Source organism: Schistocerca cancellata, chromosome 2 (assembly GCF_023864275.1).
Source record: "Schistocerca cancellata isolate TAMUIC-IGC-003103 chromosome 2, iqSchCanc2.1, whole genome shotgun sequence".
NCBI lineage: Eukaryota > Metazoa > Arthropoda > Insecta > Orthoptera > Acrididae > Schistocerca > Schistocerca cancellata.
In genome coordinates, this window is record NC_064627.1 from 846,243,627 (window position 1) to 846,264,977 (window position 21,351).

Sequence of the window (21,351 nt, forward strand, 5' to 3'; positions counted from 1 at the left end):
AGCAAACTGCTTCAAAAATTTTATTAAGAGTAGGCACGTTTCACTTCACCGTAAAGCATCTTCAGTAGTCGCTGTAACAATATGATTTTATGTATATAGGCTGAGGCGGCAAGTGAAAATTTATATCTAGGTCAGGAATTGAACCTGGGTTTTCTGTTAACTAGGCAGGTGTGTTAGTCACTAAGCCACCTTGTCACAGAGGTTAACACAACTTCACAGATTACGGTGGCACACCTCCCTCCCCGAACCAGATCCTCACTGCTGCCCCTGTCTACTCTAAATTCCCCTAACACATGAACAGACCTGCTGAGGCTCTCCATGTTCTGAAATAGCACCTCAGCATCGAACGTAAATGAGGGTTCCAGCTTGAAAGCCAGGTACAGGTACCTGTGCAAATTATATTACATTACATTAACAGCTCAGGAACACAACATTTCGTAATAATGTGGAGTGTATCAGTTTCCTTTACACAATATAACTTATTACAGTTACTACTTCATATTTAAAAATTCATCCACTGAGTAGAAAGAGTCGTCATTCAGAAATTCTTTTCATTTGTTTTTATATGGATCTTGACTATCTGTCGTACTTTTAATGCTATCTGGCAAATGACTAAAGGATTTTGTGGCAGCATAATCCACCGCTTTGTGTGCCAAAGTTAGGTTTAACCCAGAATAGTGAAGATCACCTTTTCTTCTGGTGTTGTAGCTATGCACTTAGCTATTATTTTTGAATTGGGATGGGTTATGAATAACAATTTTCATAAGAGAATATATGTATTGCGAAGGTAGCTTCAATATTCCGACCTCCCTAAAGAACTATCTTCAAGCTGATCTTAGGTGGGCCCCAGGTATTATTCGGATTACACCCTTTTGTGAAATGAATACTTTACTTTCTTAATGATGAATTACCCCAAAATATGACGCCATATGAAAGCAGTGAATGAAAACATGGGTAGTAGGCTAATTTACTGAAAATTTTATCACCAAAGTTTGCCATAACCTCCTTAGCATATTAGCAGAGAACCAATGTGTTTCTTCGAGATCAAATTCTCATCAACAGACACACTCAGAAATTTTAAATATTCTGCCTTAGCAACAGGCTTTTGTTCAAAGTCTATGTTTATCACTGGTGTTAAGCCATTTACTGTACGAAACTATATACTGTGTTTCATCAAAATTAAGTGAGAGTCTGTTTGTAGAGAACCACTTAATAATTACCTGAAAGATGTTATTTACAATGTCTTCAGCTAATTTTTCTTGTTTGGTGTGATCACTATACTTGTATCATCATGAAAAAGATCTAGGTTTGCATCTCCATGAATACATGATGGCAAGTCATTAATATATATTAAGAACATTAAGGCACACAAGACTGAACCCTATAGGATACCATTCTTGATAGTTCCACAGCTAGAGGACTCTGCCACTGTTTGGAGACTATCTTACTGTTAATTTCAGCCTTCTGTATTCTTCCAGTTAAATATGAAAGAAATCATTTGTGTACAGTCCAATTAATACCACAATAATTAAGATTATCTGGAAGAATTTCATTATTCAATCAGTCAAAGGCTTTGAAAGATCGCAGAAAGACCCAATGTGTGATGTTTGCTTATTCAGAGAATTTAATATTTGATCAGTCAACATATATGTATCATTTACTGTTGATAAACCTTTCTCAAAACCAAAGTGAAATTTTTCTAGAAGGTAGGAGACGAGGTACTGGCAGAAGTAAAGCTGTGAGTACCGGGCGTGAGTCGTGCTTCGGTAGCTCAGATGGTAGAGCGCTTGCCCGCGAAAGGCAAAGGTCCCGAGTTCGAGTCTCGGTCGGGCACACAGTTTTAATCTGCCTGGAAGTTTCATATCAGCGCACACTCCGCTGCAGAGTGAAAATCTCATTCTGGAAACATCCCCCAGGCTGTGGCTAAGCCATGTCTCCGCAATATCCTTTCTTTCAGGAGTGCTAGTTCTGCAAGGTTCGTAGGAGAGCTTCTGTAAAGTTTGGAAGGTTGGAGACGAGGTACTGGCAGAAGTAAAGCTGTGAGTACCGGGCGTGAGTCGTGCTTCGGTAGCTCAGATTGTAGAGCGCTTGCCCGCGAAAGGCAAAGGTCCCGAGTTCGAGTCTCGGTCGGGCACACAGTTTTAATCTGCCAGGAAGTTTCATATCAGCGCACACTCCGCTGCAGAGTGAAAATCTCATTCTGGAAACATCCCCCAGGCTGTGGCTAAGCCATGTCTCCGCAATATCCTTTCTTTCAGGAGTGCTAATTCTGCAAGGTTCGCAGGAGAGCTTCTGTAAAGTTTGGAAGGTAGGAGACGAGGTACTGGCAGAAGTAAAGCTGTGAGTACCGGGCGTGAGTCGTGCTTCGGTAGCTCTGATGGTAGAGCGCTTGCCCGCGAAAGGCAGAGGTCCCGAGTTCGAGTCTCGGTCGGGCACACAGTTTTAATCTGCCAGGAAGTTTCATATCAGCGCACACTCCGCTGCAGAGTGAAAATCTCATTCTGGAAATTGCATAGTTATTGCCTCTTCCATTCACAACCTTGTATTTTATAAAGAAAATCTGGCTCCTATTTTCTACACAACACTTCAAACTGATTAAGAAACACAATTTCTACAGAGAAATTTTGATTAACACATTTTTCATTGACTTTGGTAGATATACAGATCTCCTGTGCTCTTGGTCCCCCGGTTTCCCTTTTAACAACATTCCAAAATATTTTAATTTTATTGTCAGAGGTGTTAATCTCAGACATAATGCACATACTTCTGACTTAATAACTTTTCTTAATACAGTGCACTAGTTTTTATAGGGTTTGATTGTTCTGGCATCAACTCTTCTCCTGGCTATATGATACATTCTGCTTTTCTGTTTGCTAGATGTGTTTATCCCTTTAGTAAGCAATGGCTTTTTAGATGATTTCTTACAGTTAGGTTTCACTGTTTTCTAAGGGAAACTGTTTTCAGATATACTCACAAAGGTGTCACGAAATAGGATATATTTTACATTAGCATCAGGTTCCATGCACACCTCATCCCAGTCTAACTGTTACAAGCCTTACCTAAAATTTACAATTATTAAATCGTTAATTGAATACATCATTTTAGAGGACTGTTATCCATTATTGCATGGAGCTATGTCATATACTGTAAGTGGCTGTGCATCATGATCGTGTGTATTATCCACAAAGCCACCTTGGCACAGCAGTTCACACAACTACACAGATTACCCTGACACACATCTGTCCTCAATTCAAATTCTCACTGCCGCCTCCCCCTACTTTAAATTTCTCCTTACACACGAACAGAAATAGCACTTGGTATCGAATGTAAATGAGGGACCCAGCCTGGAAGCCAGGTGTAGGCACTTATACAAATGAAATGACACAATTTCAGTGACTTTTACTGGTCTCATACAAACATGATTTTATGATTTGTAGCTCTTTTAATGCATTTTAATTGGATTTCAATTGTAAATTGATGTAACATCTGATACCATAAATATACACATCGAGAAAGGCAGAATGCATTGGTGGATATTCTTACTCACAACATCCCATCTTTAGTACCTATGATTCAATTTTTGTATTACATGTTGTTATTCCTTATTTATAATTTGCGTATTTTCGCCAATAACTTATGAACTGTTATCCATGCGTTACTGATGAATATTTCATTGGAAACAAGTGTAAAAAACCAATGAGAGAGTTGTGATATGTCAGTACACATAGTATGAACTCTTTTGAACGACAGCAACGACATTTCATAAATTTTTAAAGTTAAATTATGGGTTAACTGAAACTTTCTGGCAGATTAAAACTGTGTGCCGGACCGAGACTCGATCTCGGGAGAAGAGCTTCTGTAAAGTTTGGAAGGTGGGAGACGAGGTACTGGCAGAAGTAAAGCTATGAGGACGGGGCGTGAGTCGTGCTGGGGTAGCTCAGTCGGTAGAGCACTTGCCCATGAAAGGCAAAGGTCCAGAGTTCGAGTCTCAGTCGGGCACACAGTTTTAATCGGCCAGGAAGTTTCATATCAGTGCACACTCCGCTGCAGAGTGAAAATCTCATTATGGGTTAACTATTGCACATAGAATTAATTGTAAGATATCGATTTGGACTAGAATTTTAGCTTGCATCAAAAGGTGAAACCAAACTTTCAATATCATTTATGTATGAAATGTGTTCATGAGGCTGCTAAAACTACAGAAGTTGTAAAGCGTCATAGATGTTCGATTTTCTGTAGAGGGCTGAACCGCATCCATAAAACGGCAGTGGACATTTGGCAATAGCACAGTGTTAGGAATGACTTCTTTGAGGCAACATCTGTGGTAGTCTGATTGGTGTTCCATTCGTGTTTGGTTTGCAACATTCAAGTTTTTTCAGGTCGTCAGTAGCTATACTTAGAATTATGTCGCGAGACATCACTGTGGACTTGGAATAACTCGGCATTTCTCTGCTAACACATCGCCAGACCTTGTGTTATTTTTCTGTCAAGTGGGTTTGATTCACTGATTCTGTATACTTAGCTTGGACTATAACTCAGTTTGCCTGCAAGGGACAAGAAACGTTTCAGCTACAAATCAACACTTAGGTTATAGCATCAAACGTTGGTTGGATTCTGATTAGGTCCGAGATGATATGATATTTAGTTTCAAATAACGTTTATCCGTGAACATATGCTGTGATTAGTCAACTGCTGTTAATTCAATTAATTTTACATGGCGAGTTCTAGCGAACCCGCTTTATAAATTATACATGTGGCTCGAATCATTTACTAAACACTCAGTTGCTTAGTGGATTTCACCAGTCTAAGGATTAACGTGTGAAAATTTAGAAACAATAAATTTTATTCGTCAAAAACTAGGTATTCTTGTCACCGCTCATTATTTGACGTGATTTTGCACACACGTACACTCTGGTCACCATTTGTCTTGCTGAATAATATCATCAGGGCCAAGTCTGTGTACTTACTTTAAAAGTGAACTTAAAGGCAAATCAACGAAGTATCAGCCCACTATAAACTAGAGCTATCGTCGTTTTATTCGTCGTAAATTTTCAGCTTCTCTTTGTTGCTCATTTCAAGTTCAATCCCATTTAACTCTAGTTCTATTTCTCCTGATAATAACATCCTGAATAGTTCCTGCCTAGAAACCGGAATGAGATACTACTTTACCTGGGAGCATACTGTCATGTTTACTCCATACAGTAGAGCTGAGGAAAAAAATAATGGTTTCAATTTCCAAATATCTTCGTACTTTCAGATATTCATAGTAACAGAAATGCAAGGCAATAATGTTGGCCTATGATGATATGGTTATTCAGATCGCTGTTCTTGTAATTATTTGAAAAGGTTGCTGCCACTACTCATGAACCAGAAGTTGGGGTCGTACCAATTGTACAGAGACCTATATTATGAAAACCTAATATTAACGATTAATTGTTTGACCTAAACTGCTTGCTGATAATCCATCAAGCAATTAATTATTAGTATGACATATTTAAAGCATCCCCAAGCTGGAAAGTGCCGAAGGCAGCTTACCTGAATTGTAGTGATACGCAAGCCATCCCACCTCAGCAAGGTGTATGGAGGTGTATGGAGGAATTTACAATTAATTTTTGCAATCACAGTGTTTTATTTAGAAGTGATTTGCTTCTAGATTTCTCTTTTCCTCTGTTTTTTGATTAAAAATCTTTATCACTCTATCGGGATCTTAATGAGGCTGCTTCATTTACAGAACTACGATTATTACAAAGGTTGTCCATGAAGTCTGGGTGCACAGGGAACTCTAATAAATAATAATAAGAATATTTTAGTCACTACAGTATTAAAAAATAATATTTTCAACACAATATCTACGTTTGTCAATGCACAATTTGCTGCGTTTTGCAAGGTTAAGGTGAACTCCAAGGAACAGGTCTGAACTGCAGTGGATTTTAGCACACTGATTGGTAATTCGTTTTGTCAGTTGGTTCAAATTCGTAATATTCATTGAGTTAACTTTCTCTTTCAGCATACACCAGAAAAAGAAATCGAGGGGAGAAGCGTCTTACGAACGAGGGAACCACTCACATGACCTCTTCTCCAATTCCAGTGAGGAAAATTGTTCCTCAACCAATCTCTAACAGCTGCAGCAAAATGGGCAGGGGCCCCATCCTGCTGAAGCTAGTCTGGAAGTCCCTCATCCAAACGCTTCATTTGAGGGATTAATTTGTGTCTCAGCATGTTCAGATAAGTCTCACCTGTTTCATGCCCATTAAAGAAGAAAGGACCTAGCACGATATTTCCACAAACCACACTATCCTATCACCTTTTGCCTGGTGTTTGGATGGACTCATCCAATGAGGATTGCCTTGAGACCAGTATCGAAGATTTTCTCTCTTCACCTCACCACTGACATAAATCACATTAACATTCATCACTGAACGTAATAGTCTTTAGTAAAACTGATATTTTCATCGAATTAGTTTAAGGTTGATTATGCAACACTCAACTCTGTGGATCTCTGACAAAACGATTTCTTTGGGCTGGTGCAAACCTTGACCAAGACAGCCTCTTTCGTTTCGCCTGAAGTCTTTGTTAGTTCAGAACAGTGTTTGTCCAAGACACTGCCAGTTTCTTTATACTTGGTGATTAATTTCCTGATGGCAGTAAAACAAATAGACTGACACTGAGGGTGTCGAAAGTTAAATTCTTCCGCAATTTTGCGATACGACCATCCCTCTCGTCCACTTAGAGTACCAACTCCACTCGATCCTCTTTAGACTATACTATTTATTAGTATTCCCTATGTACCCAGACATTGTGGGCATTCTGTAGGTAACTGATATCTAGAAATGCAAGTGTAAAGCAAGTTGTGGTGGTTGAGCTGTTTTCTTTAAAGTCGATTTTTTGGGGAGGGAGGGAAGGAAGTTAATTAATGGATATAATCTGAAATTCATTTACCTTGATGTGTGAGCAATCATTTTGCCAACATTGTGAATGAAATAAGTGCAAATATAGCATAAAGTAGCTTGGATAACTTTTGAAAGAGGAATAAGATATTGGGCATGTGTAATGCATCGAAAAACAGATGATACATGTTTCAAGACATGAAACTTTATTTGCTGAAATTAAAATATATTGTTTTATTAAAACTCCAACATGACATAGGATATCGAACTGCCTACATCTCTGAGACATACTGGAAATCTGTAACATAACAAGTAGCGCAGTTCACATCATGAAAGTAAAAACCATTAGAACTGTGGTAATCACAAAAATTTCTGTCCACAAAGAGAAGAACACGTGAGGAACTACTTTAGAAAGTTACATTAGCTATTTGCCATCAATATGCGCTACCTGTTTCTCCTTAATAACGCTATAAACAACTGACTAATTCAGCTAAAAGAACATCTGTTGTCGCAGTGATGATTATGATGATGATGATGATGATTATGATGATCCAGCGGTTAGGAAACATAAGACTGAGGTAATTACAGGCCATACTACAATATTATGAAGTATGAGTAAGTATAAGAGGCCGGGAAAATCCAGTTCATTAAAAACTGTTTCAAAATTGGTAGTGATTCCAAAATAGTTTGATGCCCTGATTATATACATCACTGCAGTTTTTCTCTAGTGCAGAAGAATTACTCATAAATCATTCACTAAATCTTGAGAAATACTTTTGTCTATGCTGTACACTTTGGTATGCAGTTGTCTAAAAAGGAAAATCAGAATTAATACATGCAATGCCTTTAAACATAAAAATAAGTTTATAAATGTGTGCTTACCTCTACAAGTGTTTGTATTTTGTTTTTCGTTTCTCCTCGGAGCCTGTATTGGTACACCTATGATGAACCATCTGAGGCTACTCTCTGTGCAACATCCAGCACAGTCCTCAGTAATAAACTCTCGTAGCAGCTCTATACAAATTGCAGCAGTTTAAACGAAAAACGTCTTTTACTTGCTGCACGTTAATATTTTTATTTAACTTGTGCATCCAGACGCGTTTCATCTTTATTTACAAGACATTTTCATTGGGTGCCAGATCATCGTGTAATTCATTATTTGTAATCCAGACAGCTTTCTCTCATGTGATAAACTGATTGTAAGTTTGATGTTCATCTTACTGTTCACTCTGTTTTCCAAATATAACCTTGTAACTGCCATTTGATGCAAATAGGGAGAAATACATCTGCGTGCACAAGTTAGCAAGCAAAAGGCGTTTTACTTTTAAACTACTGCATTCTCTGATAATGGTGTGGTAAACTCTGCCTTGAAATCCGTGATTCATCTCCTTGGCACCTTTACGGATAGTTTGTCTCTTATCATTCCTGGCATCAACAAATTATTAGGAAAGTAACTGAAATGTGAATGGACGAGGTGGACTTGCAAAGTCGACGCACATCGTACGTTTCCTAAGAATGTAGGTAATATGTATCTCAATGTTCACTCAGAGCTGATGTCAGTATTGTTTACTAAGTATTTCGGAGCAACTTGTTTGAAAGTTATCCATACCCCTTTTTCAATTGCTTCAATTTCTGTTACAAATAATTCTACTCTAGGAGTTTCTGAATGTCTAATCCTACAAAAACACATTCTTTTGGTGCTGCTTCTGACAAACCTGGAAAAAATATATTTAAACATTCCCTATCTTTCTGGAAGTCTTCATGAATTATTTCATTCATTCAAACTCAATGGGAAGGAGGACTGCCTTCAGATGAACCAAACCATCATGAACAGTATTTCGCTTCCAGTTTCTATGTTCATTCTGAAAGGATGTTCCTTTTTAATTCTCTGCCACGCTCCTCCCAGCCACACAGAAAACAGGGATCCTTAGCGTAGCTTCAGTGCTGTTCAGGAAGTATGGAAATGGCATCCAAATCGCAGCACATGAACCATATGTGATCAGTGTATTTTAGCTTCGCTCGAATAGCAGCTAAATTCTCATTATATTTCTTCAGATTCACAGTGTTTCCTACAGAAATTTAAAGGCATCTGCTGCCATTATGGCAAGGCCCTGACTTGATATTAATTTTTTAGCGTTGTGACTTCTGTGGAAATACTCTTGAACTCACCTCAACCCAAATTGTATTTGGATCAGAGCCCATTTTTGCAATGAAAACGTAACATCACTGAACTGTACTTTTGTTAATTCTTTTCTAATAAAATATTATTTCATTCCAGTCACATACGGTAACTAATGATATGCAATTTCATCTTAGATCTGTTTGAAAGGTAGAACTAAATAATAGCTAGAATCGCTTTCTCCAATACTCCTGTCACACAACGTCTGCAAATTTCAGGTTTGTAGCTGTTTATATTCAGCGCCTTTAAAACTTACTTAAATCCAAAAAATTATTTTATGAAATTAAGTCAAAATTGGGAGATATTTACTTTCCCACAGCTCGGGATTGATTAGCGTATAACGTATAGGGTCATAAGTCAATCAAGAAGATTATGTTTTGTAGGAAAATCTCTTCTATCAAGCAGTTGGCGCACCAGGAGTGGGCTACATCACGTTCTCCGGACAAGTTGCATTCACAATGTATTCATGGCTTATTAACACTTATTAACACCTTCATAGCACATAGATAAATGTACTTGCTTCCCCACTGTGTACAGCTAAGCAGGTGACTGATCATCTAAACGACCATCTCTAAACCGTGATAAATTTTTCTGTACTTTCCGTACACTACTTAAAACAAGTGTCAGAATGCTTCAGTTGTAAAGGGTGTAGCGGATTTCCCTTCCCCGCCTTTACCCAGTCTGAGCTTGCACCTTCTCCTAATGACATCACCCCCAAAAGACGTTCGACCCTGTTCCTCCTACCTTCCTTCTAGACCTTAAATCCTTCTCCTCCTTCCTATCTTTTACACGTTGAATTCTATTCGTCCTACCTTCCTTTTATGACTTTCTCAGACTGAAAGAACATGTTTTAGTTCTGATATTTATCATCTGCATTATAACACAGTGCTTCAATTTTACAGGTAGTGAAAGCAAGTCGTAACAGTTTGAACAACCGTTTTCTTCCATATGATGCAATTGAAACAGAGGCTGTGTTGTCTCTTGATGATGATTCAAAACTACGACATGATGAAATTGTATTTGGCTTCAGGTGAGTGTTATTTCTATCTCTGTGTGCACACAAGATCTAGGTGAAATTATTCTTACATGGCTTAAAATTTTTGTTATGTCTATGTGTGATTGTTGATTTATTGTGTTTAAGGCTTTACAATAAGTTTATATTCATATTTCACGTAGTAGCTCGTTTCGCAAATGCTGTGGCAGCCTTCATATGTTTAAATGTTTGTTTCATCCACTGACAGAAAAGATATCAAACACCGAGAAGGCGTTATGCACATAAACGGAAGTTCGTAGCCGTGTGTCTGCTTCCGAAAGATGATGTCTATTGAGATTTCACGCCATTCGCATAAGGGCGGTAGTAGCACCACTTTGAGGATGCGAATCAGGTTTGTTTTAAATATTCACTGCAACAGTCGTAAAAGTTAGTTACCTTTGTGATTTGAAGTGGTGAGTTACTGTTAGTCAAGAATGCCCTTAAGGCGACGAAGATGCGATTATCAGCACCTCACTGAGTTTAAACAAGATCCTGTAACAGTGCTGGATGTTCCTTCTGAGATACTGCAGAAACCCTTGGCAGGAGCGTAGCCACTGTACGTGATTGCTGGCAGCGATGATCACGAGAATGTACGGTCGCCAGAAGCCGCGGCTCTTGACGGCCATGTGGCTGTACTGAGAAGGAAGACTGTCGTGTTCTGTCTCAGACGCATCGTACTGCATCTGCAGCAGTAATTTGAGCAGCAGTTGACGTTACAGTGACACAAAGAACAGTTACAAATCAGTTACTTCAAGGACAGCTTCAAGCCAGATGCCCGATAGGGTGCATCCCGCTTACTCCAAACCACCGCCAACTGCGACTTCAGTGGTGTCAAGCGAAAGCGCCCTGGGAGCAGTGTGGAGTTCTGTCGTATTTTCTGACGAAATATGGGTTCTGAATCGGTGCCAGTGAGGGTCGTGTCTTGTTTATAATGAGGGTAGTTGAGGGCCTGCAACCAAACTGTCTGCGTGATAGACGCAATGGACCTATGCCTGGGTTATGGGCTAGGTTGAATTTTGCATGACAGCTGGACCACTCTCGTGATCATCCCACACACCCTGACTGCAAATATGTGCGTCAGCCTGGTGATTTTATCGGATGTGCTGCCATTCGTGGACAGCATTCCAGGGAGTTTTCCCGACACGATAACGCTCGCCCATATACCGCTGTTGTAACCCAACATGCTCTGCAGATGTCGACATGTTGCATTGGCCTGCTCAACCACCACATCTATCTCTAGACGAGCACATGCGGGAAATCACCGGACGATAACTTCAGCTTCATCAACAAACAACATTAATCGTCCACGTGTTGACTGACTGGTTGCAGCAGGCACGGAACTCCATCCCACAAACTGACTTTCGGCACCTGTACGACACAACGCATGCATGTTTTCATGCTTCCATTCAATATTCTGGAGGTTACTCTGGTTGTTAATGTTCCAGCATTTCAAATTTGCATTGGCTTAAGTCGTACTTACATTAACCTAAGATCTTGCAATGTTAATTACTTAAATATATTACCAAGACAAGTGTATTTCCGAAATTTCATGACTCTACGTTAATCAATTTTTGGTGTTGCAATTTATTTCCCTCAGTGAACTTCTGAATTGTTTTATTTCGTTTATGTATGTAGAGAATTACACTTTTGATCCTAAGGAATGAAAAAATATCACATTTCCCAAGCTACAAAGTAAAATAGTAATAAGATTATGTAAGTCATGACGAACAGACACTTTAGTTTGGCGTCAAACGCAACCCCACAGATGTAAAGTTTTGTTTTGTTCATATTTTTACGGATGGCATAGTTAATATGCATGGAACGTGAGTTGTATATTTCTCCCACTTTATCGTAGGAAGTAAGATTAAGTTTTAGCGCCCAATTGATGAGATGGTCATTACAGTTGGAGCATAAGCTCTGACGTGTCTACTAAGAGCAATGGAAACGACAAATTACTCACTTCTTTGGGTTTGTAAATAAGTACTTGTAATAGGACCAGATACAATGTGGGCAGTGGAATTAGGCGTCTGAGATTATAATTAACGATAAAACGAAAGATAAATTTACATCTTACTTTTCATTCAATTATTTCTTTTGCTCACGAAAGAACTCATAATTTAAGGTTGTTAGATGAAAAGCAATTACAATTTAACCCTTAAAACATTAAAATTCGATGGGAAATCCGAGATGAAATATTACTGTGTATATAGTGTGTTCCGAAAGTATTCGTCCAGATTAATTCAGGAGATAGAGAACTTCAAATATATTTCGGTATAGAACGTATGATCCCTGATGTCAGCTGGTAATGTTAGGGAACGTTTTGTTAGTGGTGCTGACGTAATATGTTGTGTTGTTGTCGCTAACTAGGAATGTGTACTGACATACAAAACTGCAGTGAACAACAGTGAACACGGGGTATTTTAGGTACTTCGAAATGGGCGACATGTATCTCGGATGCTGCTCTGTGAATGAAAGCGGACGAGCGGCCGTCAGAGAGTATCGAGAGCGCTTTCCGAAACGAGGGTTCCACAACACCAGACATGCGATCGGCTGCATCGCCTGCTTCTTCAAACAGTCACTTTCCGTGCAAGTATGCAAATACAGGTCAGAATCAAACAGTGCCAACTCCCGAAATGGAAAAAGAGATTCTGGGACGTGTTGAAGATACTCCGTATACAAGTACACGACGTATTGCACACATCCTTGGCGTCAGACATAGTCTTGTGTCGAAGCTGTTATGTGACCAGCTGCTTCATCCATTCCATCTTCAGTGCTTCGTAGCAATAGCACCATTCAGTTCGCATAGTGGTTTTTACTACAGCCCCCCCACCCCCACCCCACCCCCCACCCCGCCCTCCCCCCTGTACATCTTACTTCTGGCCGAGGTCCTGTACACAGAAAAGGCTTTGTTATTCGTGAGGGCTGTTTCAATATCGACAGTTCGCATGTAAGGGCACATGTCAATTTACAAGGTGTTCGGCCTCAAGCTCATCACCAGCGATTTGGTGTTAATGTGTGGGATGGCATCATCGGTGATAAGTTGGTTGGACCATACATTCTTCCATTTCGCCTCAACGCACGGAGATATCGCATCTTCCTGAAACATGTGTTCTGAGAACTGCTGGAGGCTGTATCTCTGAATGTTAGACAAAGGATGTACTTCCAACACGATGGTGGGCCAGCCCATTTCAGTTATTGCTGTGGGGAATCATCTCACAGTCAATTTTGGGAACCGATGGATAAGCGAAGGCGACCCTGCCGCTCGGCCACCCAGATTACCTGACCTCACGTGTCTGGATTTCTTCCTCTGTAGGCATATGAAGCAATTGCTGCACGAAACCGTTGTGGAAACAAAAGGAGACCTCATCGCTAGGACTGCCATCGCTGCTGGTACCACTGAGGACGTGCCAGGAGCCTTGGAACAGACACGAAAATCAATGGTCTGATGACATACCGCGTGCACATAGGCCAATGGGCGCGCTCGAACCAGTTTCTGTGAATGCCACTGCAGTAATTAGCATGCTACGTCTACACGTAGGTGATTACTCTGCAATTCACAATTATGTGCCTAGCAGAGAGTTAATCGAACTACCTTTAAGCTGCTCCTCTACCGTTCCACTCTCAAACAACGTGCGTGGAAAAGAAACACCTAAATCTCTCCATACGAGCTCTTATTTCTCTTGTTTTACTATGATGATCGTTTCTCCCTGTGTAGGTAGGCGCCAAAAAAATATTTTCTGACGCCGAGGGGAAAGATGGTGATTGAAATTTCATGAGAAGATCCTGCCGCAGGGAGAAATGCCTTTGTTTTGATTATTGCCACACCAGTTCATGTATCATGTCTGTAGCACTCTCTGCATTATTACTAAATAATACGTAACGGGCTGCCATTCATTGACTTTTCCGATGTCCTCGTCAGTCCTACCGAAACTACCTTCTGCGGAAATCGTTCCTAGCATCATAAATTGTCATCAGGGATAATATGATTTGTATTTGGAGAGGGTCCACCTTGAACAAAATACAATTTTTAGTTTTCTTTTTATTTCCCTGGCGTGTGTCTCTGAAGTTTCAGCAACGTCAGTGAGCTTTTATTATCTTCTATGAAAGAGGAAAAACGCTTTTTATTACCTGTACGTATATAAATTTGAGATTTCAAGACAGTATTTACATATTTTGTTTGTTATTGAAATAAGTAAATACTGTCTAAAAACTGTCTTAATTTATATGCGTATAAATAGTTAAAAAGCATTTTCCTTGCTCTACAGAAAATAATAAAAAATAAACACTGATGATGCTGAAACTTCAGCGAAACATGTCTGGCGAATGAAAGGAAAACCTCAAGGGATAATATGCATCATAACGAAATACATTTGTTTTTATGTTCTCTTGATTCTGTACTAATTTCAGTGAATAGCTTTCAGGCACCCCATATTACCACGAATAACTTTGGGGCACTCCATATTACCACGAATCATCACTAACAAACCAGAAGTGCTGAGAAGCAGACAGAAATATAGCAAAAGATGAAAACTGGTCTATCTTCAGAGACACAGCCTTTTGGTTAACAAAGCTTTAGATATGAAGAGAAGAAATGAAAGGGTGGGGGGCAGGTTTAACAACATACAGTAATTGCTAAGCTTCCAGAATAATAGTGTCCTTACTTTAACGTAGTTGGTGGTGACAGTATGGGGAATAAATTGGAAAATGTGTGAGATTTTTTCATTTTTCTTTTATTACTGAGTTTGTTTAAGCTTTCTGTGATGAGAGCTATATTCCTGTAAATATGTTTCTTTTTTGCTATTGAAGTTTCGCGTATTTGCATGCTGGGAGCATCTATTGATGCTTGTACATAGCTGTTCGTTATGTGATTACTGTAATTACTGATGGAAGTCTTTTTGTTACACGACTTAGAGTGTGGAGGGAACAAAGAGACCGGATAGTCGGCTTTCCTTCACGTTACCACGCCTGGGATCAGAGTCGTAGTGCATGGGTGTACAATCCCTACCCCTCCTGTGAAATCTCTATGGTTCTGACAGGTAAGCCGCATTAGTCTAAGAGAGCAGTTAAGAGTAACGAGCTAATGTAACTGATTGTGTTTAAATATGACCTTAATTTAATGACCATAAACACATGTTGCCAGTAAATGCAGCAGGGGTGAGGGGGTGGTGGTAAACATGCCACAGTGACAAGATTATGTCTAGCTAGTGTATGACTGACCACACTTGGTATCAGCATCTGTGATACGTATTATGTAAATTGAAGGTCAAAGGTGGACAGAGGAAAGAAAAGGGAAGGGAGTATTGATCTCAACTGCATGGCGACTTCATGTGGAATCAGCGGCGGCGTGAAAATGTGTGCCAGACCAGGATTCGAGCCCGGTGTCTCCTGCTTACTAGGCATGCGGGTTAAATCCTGCCTACTAGGCAGTTGCGTTAAGCAATTCGCCACCTGGACACAGTGTTCATTATAGCTGCACGCTAGGTGAGGATGTGGGTCGCCCGACAGGCATGCCCAGGTCGCCGCGCAATCGCGATAACCGCTGTGTCTGTGTGAAGCAGTGCTTAACCCAACTGTCTTAAAAGCAGCTGAGCCGAGGTAAGAATCCTGGTCTGGCAAACACTTTCACTCGTCGCCGCTGATTCCGTATAAAGTTCAGATCCAGCTGACATCAACAGTTCCTTCCCTTTCCTTTCCGTTCTCCACCCTCCAATTTACATAATATGACAAGTGGAAATTATAATATCCATCTTCTCCGTAGAGGGCAGGCTACACCAGAAAAGGCATCAGTATTTTCTTGTATCACAAGTGAACCAACAAGAAATACATTTCGTTAAGCAATCAGGCGCAGGAAACATGCATTGAGTTAACACTAAGGTTTCGTAAGTGTGGCCGTGACGAAAAAAAAAAAAAAGTAATCCGTACCTCCTTCAGGCATCACTACACCAAAGTTGATTTGAGGAGCGTACAGTTGTGACTTTTTGGCGTTGATATTGAGCCAGTAAACAGCTGTGTTGCCTGGGTGGCCATCGCGATACCTGACAAGGAGCACTACACAAGGGGGGAACTGCAAGACGTGCATCTCATTAGACTTCTTTCACTGGGGATACACGAAAACTTAAGCACACTCCAGAACTGCCGACTTAGAGGAGGAATTAGTAACAATACTCCTTGTAGCAGCCACATAAACACACACACACACACATACACACACACACACACACAAACACAAACACACACACACACACACACACACACACACACAGAGAGAGAGAGAGAGAGAGAGAGAGAGAGAATACGCCACAAGGGGCGTCATTTTCCGTCAAACAAGGAGCGTCCTGATACTCTGATATTGGCAGTGAGCTGTCGACCATTGTGCTAATTTTCGACATTTGTTATAATACTGGTCACTACAAAAACTCACTGAAACACATTTATAGTTGTTTTACTCTCAGTCACACCGAATTATGTTCTGGTAATCCTAACTCAATCTGTATGTGTTTCCAACACCTGGCTACTGTCATCATATTTGTACTATGGGCCCTGAATTTTATTATGTATTTGGTTATCCACATCATTAGATGAATGGTGAGTCATTGGCTGAGTACCTTACTCCTATCTGTGTCACACTAATGAGGCGTTTACATATGTGCATCTTTCTGTGTGTGTTAAGTGCTTATGGCCACTGCACTATGAAACAGCGGGGCGCATAAAGAAGCGTCAAGTCATGCATGCCTATAATTCGTGTGCTGGAACAGGGTGGACAGGCGCCGACATCTCCCAATTCCATTGACTGTGGGCTGTGTGTGTTGAGAGGGGGGGAGGGAGGGAGAGGGGTGGGGAAGGAGGGGGTCCCGGCGGAGGTTCGAGTCCTCCCTCGGGCATGGGTGTGTGTGTTTGTCCTTAGGATAATTTAGGTTAAGTAGTGTGTAAGCTTAGGGACTGATGACGTTAGCTGTTAAGTCCCATAAGATTTCACACACATTTGAACATTTTGAGGGAGGGGAGAACGACGTGCACCTCTATACAGTTCTTATTGTTCGTTATTTTGTTTAATTGTCTCACACTCTTGAAACATTTAATTTTTCACGCATATGAAACATGTGGAATATGAATGAAATTGTTATGCATTTCATTTTTTGGATTGTTAATTCCCAGGACTGTAAAGAAACACTAAATGTGATTGTATATAGTTTCTCATAACTCTTGAAACAACAAAGCCTGATCTGGAGAAAATAAACGCCTTCGTCCGCTGTTCCGAAGAACATATATTGTAGAATGATTATCTGGCCCCTGATGTGACGAAGCCACACTGGTTCCTACACGAGTCACTTCGATTTCTAGGTAATTTATGTCGAAGAGAACACATGAAAGATCGCTGAAATCATGATTATTATTGAAATACCTACTTCTACTGTTGTGACTGACGCAGATCTCCATGTTTTCCATCCAAAGCCGCTAAACAGTGTGGGAAATATATTTAATGTATGGTGCCAATAGATCCAAATGTAACAAAAACAAGCGCGAACTAAATATCAAGCAGTATGGTACACCTTGTTTCATTGTGTACACACGTTAAGTCTTAATGTGACTCTCTACTTAATTTACGTAAGATACGATGAGAGCCTGTTACCGTCAAGGTCTTTAATACCATCAGTTCTTATCTTCTAGGGAAACGCTGGGGAATGACTTCCCATAAACGTTTCTGTCCGCAAAGTAACTCCTTTACAATGTTAGAGAACCTAAAGTTTGCCAACGATTTATTTCACAGATGTTCATTGAATGTATTACACTATGTAATCAAAAGTATACGGACACCCCCAAAAACATCTCCGCGGAACTCACGGAGTTCGAACGTGGTCAGGTGATTGAGGGTCACTTGCGTCACACGTCTGCTGACTGACAGAGACTGCCGACAGTTGAAGAGGGTCGTAATGTGTAATAGGCAGACATGTATCCAGGCCACCACACAGGAATTACAAACTTCATCAGGATCCACTGCAAGTACAATGACAGTTAGCCGGGAGGTAAGAAAACTTGGATTTCATGCTCGAGCGGCTGCTCATAAGCCAGACATCAGGCCGATAATTGCCAAATGACTCCTCGCTTGGTGTTAGGAGCGTAAACATTGGACGATTGAACAGTGGAAAAACGTTGTGTGGAATAACGAACTACGGTACACCTTGTGGCCATCCGATGGCAGGGCATGGGTTATGGTGAATTCCCGGTGAACGTCATCTGCCAGCGTGTGTAGTGCCAACAGTAAAATTCGGAGGCTGTGGTGCTGCGATGTGGTCGTGTTTTTCATGAAGGGGGCTTGTATTCATTGTTGTTTTGGTGGCACTATCACATCACAGGCCTACATTGATGTTTTAAGCACCTTCTTGCTTCCCATTGTTGAAGATTAATTCGGGGATGGCGATTGCATCTTTCAACACGATAGAGCACCTGTCCACAATTCACGGCGTGTGGCGGAGTGGTTACACAACGATAACATCCCTTAAATGGACTGGCCTGCACAGAGTCCTGACCTGAATCCAATAGAACACTTATGGGACGTTTTGAAACTCTGACTTCGTGCCATGCCTCACCAGTCGACATCGATACCTCCCCTCAGTGCAGCACTCCATGAAGAATGGGCTGCCATTCCCCAAGAAACCTTCCAGCATCTGACTGAACGTATGTCTGTTAGAGTGGAAGCTGTCATCGAAGCTGAGGGTGGCCAAACCATATTAAATATCAACATTACCGATGGAGGGCGCCCACAACTTGTACGTCATTTTCAGCCAGGTGTCCGGACACTTTTGGTCACATAGTGTACATATTTTAATGTTGATCATTACTATATGAACGCTACCAGGACAGTTTTTGATGGTAAAAGCGAGATATTTAACTGTTTAGAACGTTTCGAAGCAGTAGCGAACCGATCGCGACAGTTTAATCGCTGGCAGCGAGAGAGCGAGTCTACATTCTTCCTCAGTGAGTGCGCCGACACAAGGGACACGGCGTGCTTGCTTATTCACATATAGTTGCCTTCTTGTTGGTTGTGTGAATCTTTGCAGTTTATAGTTTTTGTTGCTTACTTCACACCTGCAAAAGACGATCAAAGCCAAACTTCAATTGACCGAGATATGTACGAAGACTTCCCCATGAACCATGGACCTTGCCGTTGGTGGGGAGGCTTGCGTGCCTCAGCGATACAGATGGCCGTACCGTAGGTGCAACCACAACTGAGGGGTATCTGTTGAGAGGCCAGACAAACGTGTGGTTCCTGAAGAGGGGCATCAGCCTTTTCAGTAGTTGCAGGGGCAACAGTCTGGATGATTGACTGACCTGGCCTTGCAACATTAACCTAAACGGCGTTGCTGTGCTGGTACTGCGAACGGCTGAAAGCAAGGGGAAACTGAGGCCGTAATTTTTCCCGAGGGCATGCAGCTTTACTGTATGGATAAATGATGATGGCGTCCTCTTGGGTAAAATATTCCGGAGGTAAAATAGTCCCCCATTCGAATCTCCGGGCGGGGACTACTCAAGAGGACGTCGTTATCAGGAAAAAGAAAACTGGCATTCTACGGATCGGAGCGTGGAACGTTAGATCCCTTAACCGGGCAGGTAGATTAGAAAATTTAAAAAGGGAAATGGATAGGTTAAAGTTAGATATAGTGGGAATTAGCGAATTTCGGTGGCAGGAGGAACAAGACTTTTGGTCAGGTGAATACAGGGTAATAAATACAAAATCAAATAGGGGTAATGCAGGAGCAGGATTAATAATGAATAAAAAAAATAGGTTTGCGGGTAAGTTACTACAAACAGCATAGTGAACGCATTATTGTGGCCAAGATAGACACGAAGCCCACGCCTACTACAGTAGTAGAAGTTTATAAGCCAACTAGCTCTGCAGATGATGAAGAAATTGAAGAAATGTATGATGAGATAGAAGAAATTATTCAGGTAGTCATGGGTGACTGGAATTCGAGAGTAGAAAAAGGGAGAAAAGGAAACATAGTAGGTGAATATAGATTGGGGCAGAGAAATGAAAGAGGAAGTCGCCTGGTAGACTTTTGCACAGAGCATAACTTAATCATAGCTAACACTTGGTTCAAGAATCATGAAAAAAGGTTATATACATGGAAGAATCCTGGAGATACTAGAAGGTATCAGACAGATTATATAATGGTAAGACAAAGATTTAGGAACCAGGTTTTAAATTGTAAGACATTTCCAGGGGCAGATGTAGACTCCGACCACAATCTATTGGTTATGAACTGTAGATTAAAACTGAAGAAACTGCAAAATGGTGGGAATTTAAAGAGATGGGACCTGGATAAACTGAAAGAACCAGAGGTTGTACAGAGTTTCAGGCAGAGCATAAGGGAAAAATTGACAGGAAAGGGGGAAAGAAGTACAGTAGAAGAAGAATGGGTAGCTCTGAGGGATGAAGTAGTGAAGGCAGCAGAGGATCAAGTATGTAAAAAGACGAGGGCTAGTAGAACACCTTGGGTAACAGAAGAAATATTGAATTTAATTGATGAAAGGAGAAAATATAAAAATGCAGTAAATGAAGCAGGCAAAAAGGAATACAGACGTCTCAAAATTGATATGGACAGGAAGAAAAAAATGCTAATAAGGGATGGCTAGAGGACAAATATAAGGATGTAGAGGCTTTTCTCACTAGGGGTAAGATAGATACTGCCTACAGGAAAATTAAAGAGACCTTTGGAGAAAAGAGAACCACTTGTATGAATATCAAGAGCTTAGATGGAAACCCAGTTCTAACCAAAGAAGGGAAAGCAGAAAGGTGGAAGGAGTATATAGAGGGTCTATACAAGGGCGATGTACTTGAGGACAATATTATGGAAATGGAAGAGGATGTAGATGAAGATGAAATGGGAGAAACGATACTGCGTGAAGAGTTTGACAGAGCACTGAAAGACTTGAGTCGAAACAAGGCCCTGGGAGTAGCCAATATTCCATTACAGCTACTGACGGCCTTGGGAGAGCCAGTCCTGACAAAACTCTACCATCTGGTGAGCAAGATGTATGAAACAGGTGAAATCCCTCAGACTTCAAGAAGAATATAATAATTCCAATCCCAAAGAAAGCAGGTGTTGACAGATGTGAAAATTACCGAACTATCAGTTTAATAAGTCACAGCTGCAAAATACTAATGCGAATTCTTTACAGATGAGTGGAAAAACTGCTTGAAGCCGACCTCGGGGAAGGTTAGTTTGGATTCCGTAGAAATGTTGGAACAC

The 21,351-nt window shown here is 40.7% G+C and overlaps 1 protein-coding gene across 1 annotated transcript in view; it reads left to right on the plus strand.

Annotated features, from left to right (window-relative positions):
* Positions 1 to 21,351, plus strand: part of LOC126159238 (exostosin-3-like) — a 300,080-nt gene that overhangs the window by 229,228 nt on the left and 49,501 nt on the right. Inside the window, exons 8-9 of the mRNA XM_049916501.1 lie at positions 9,969 to 10,096; positions 15,011 to 15,135. Of these exons, the coding sequence (XP_049772458.1) occupies positions 9,969 to 10,096; positions 15,011 to 15,135 (253 nt within the window). The remainder of the gene's footprint in view (positions 1 to 9,968; positions 10,097 to 15,010; positions 15,136 to 21,351) is intronic.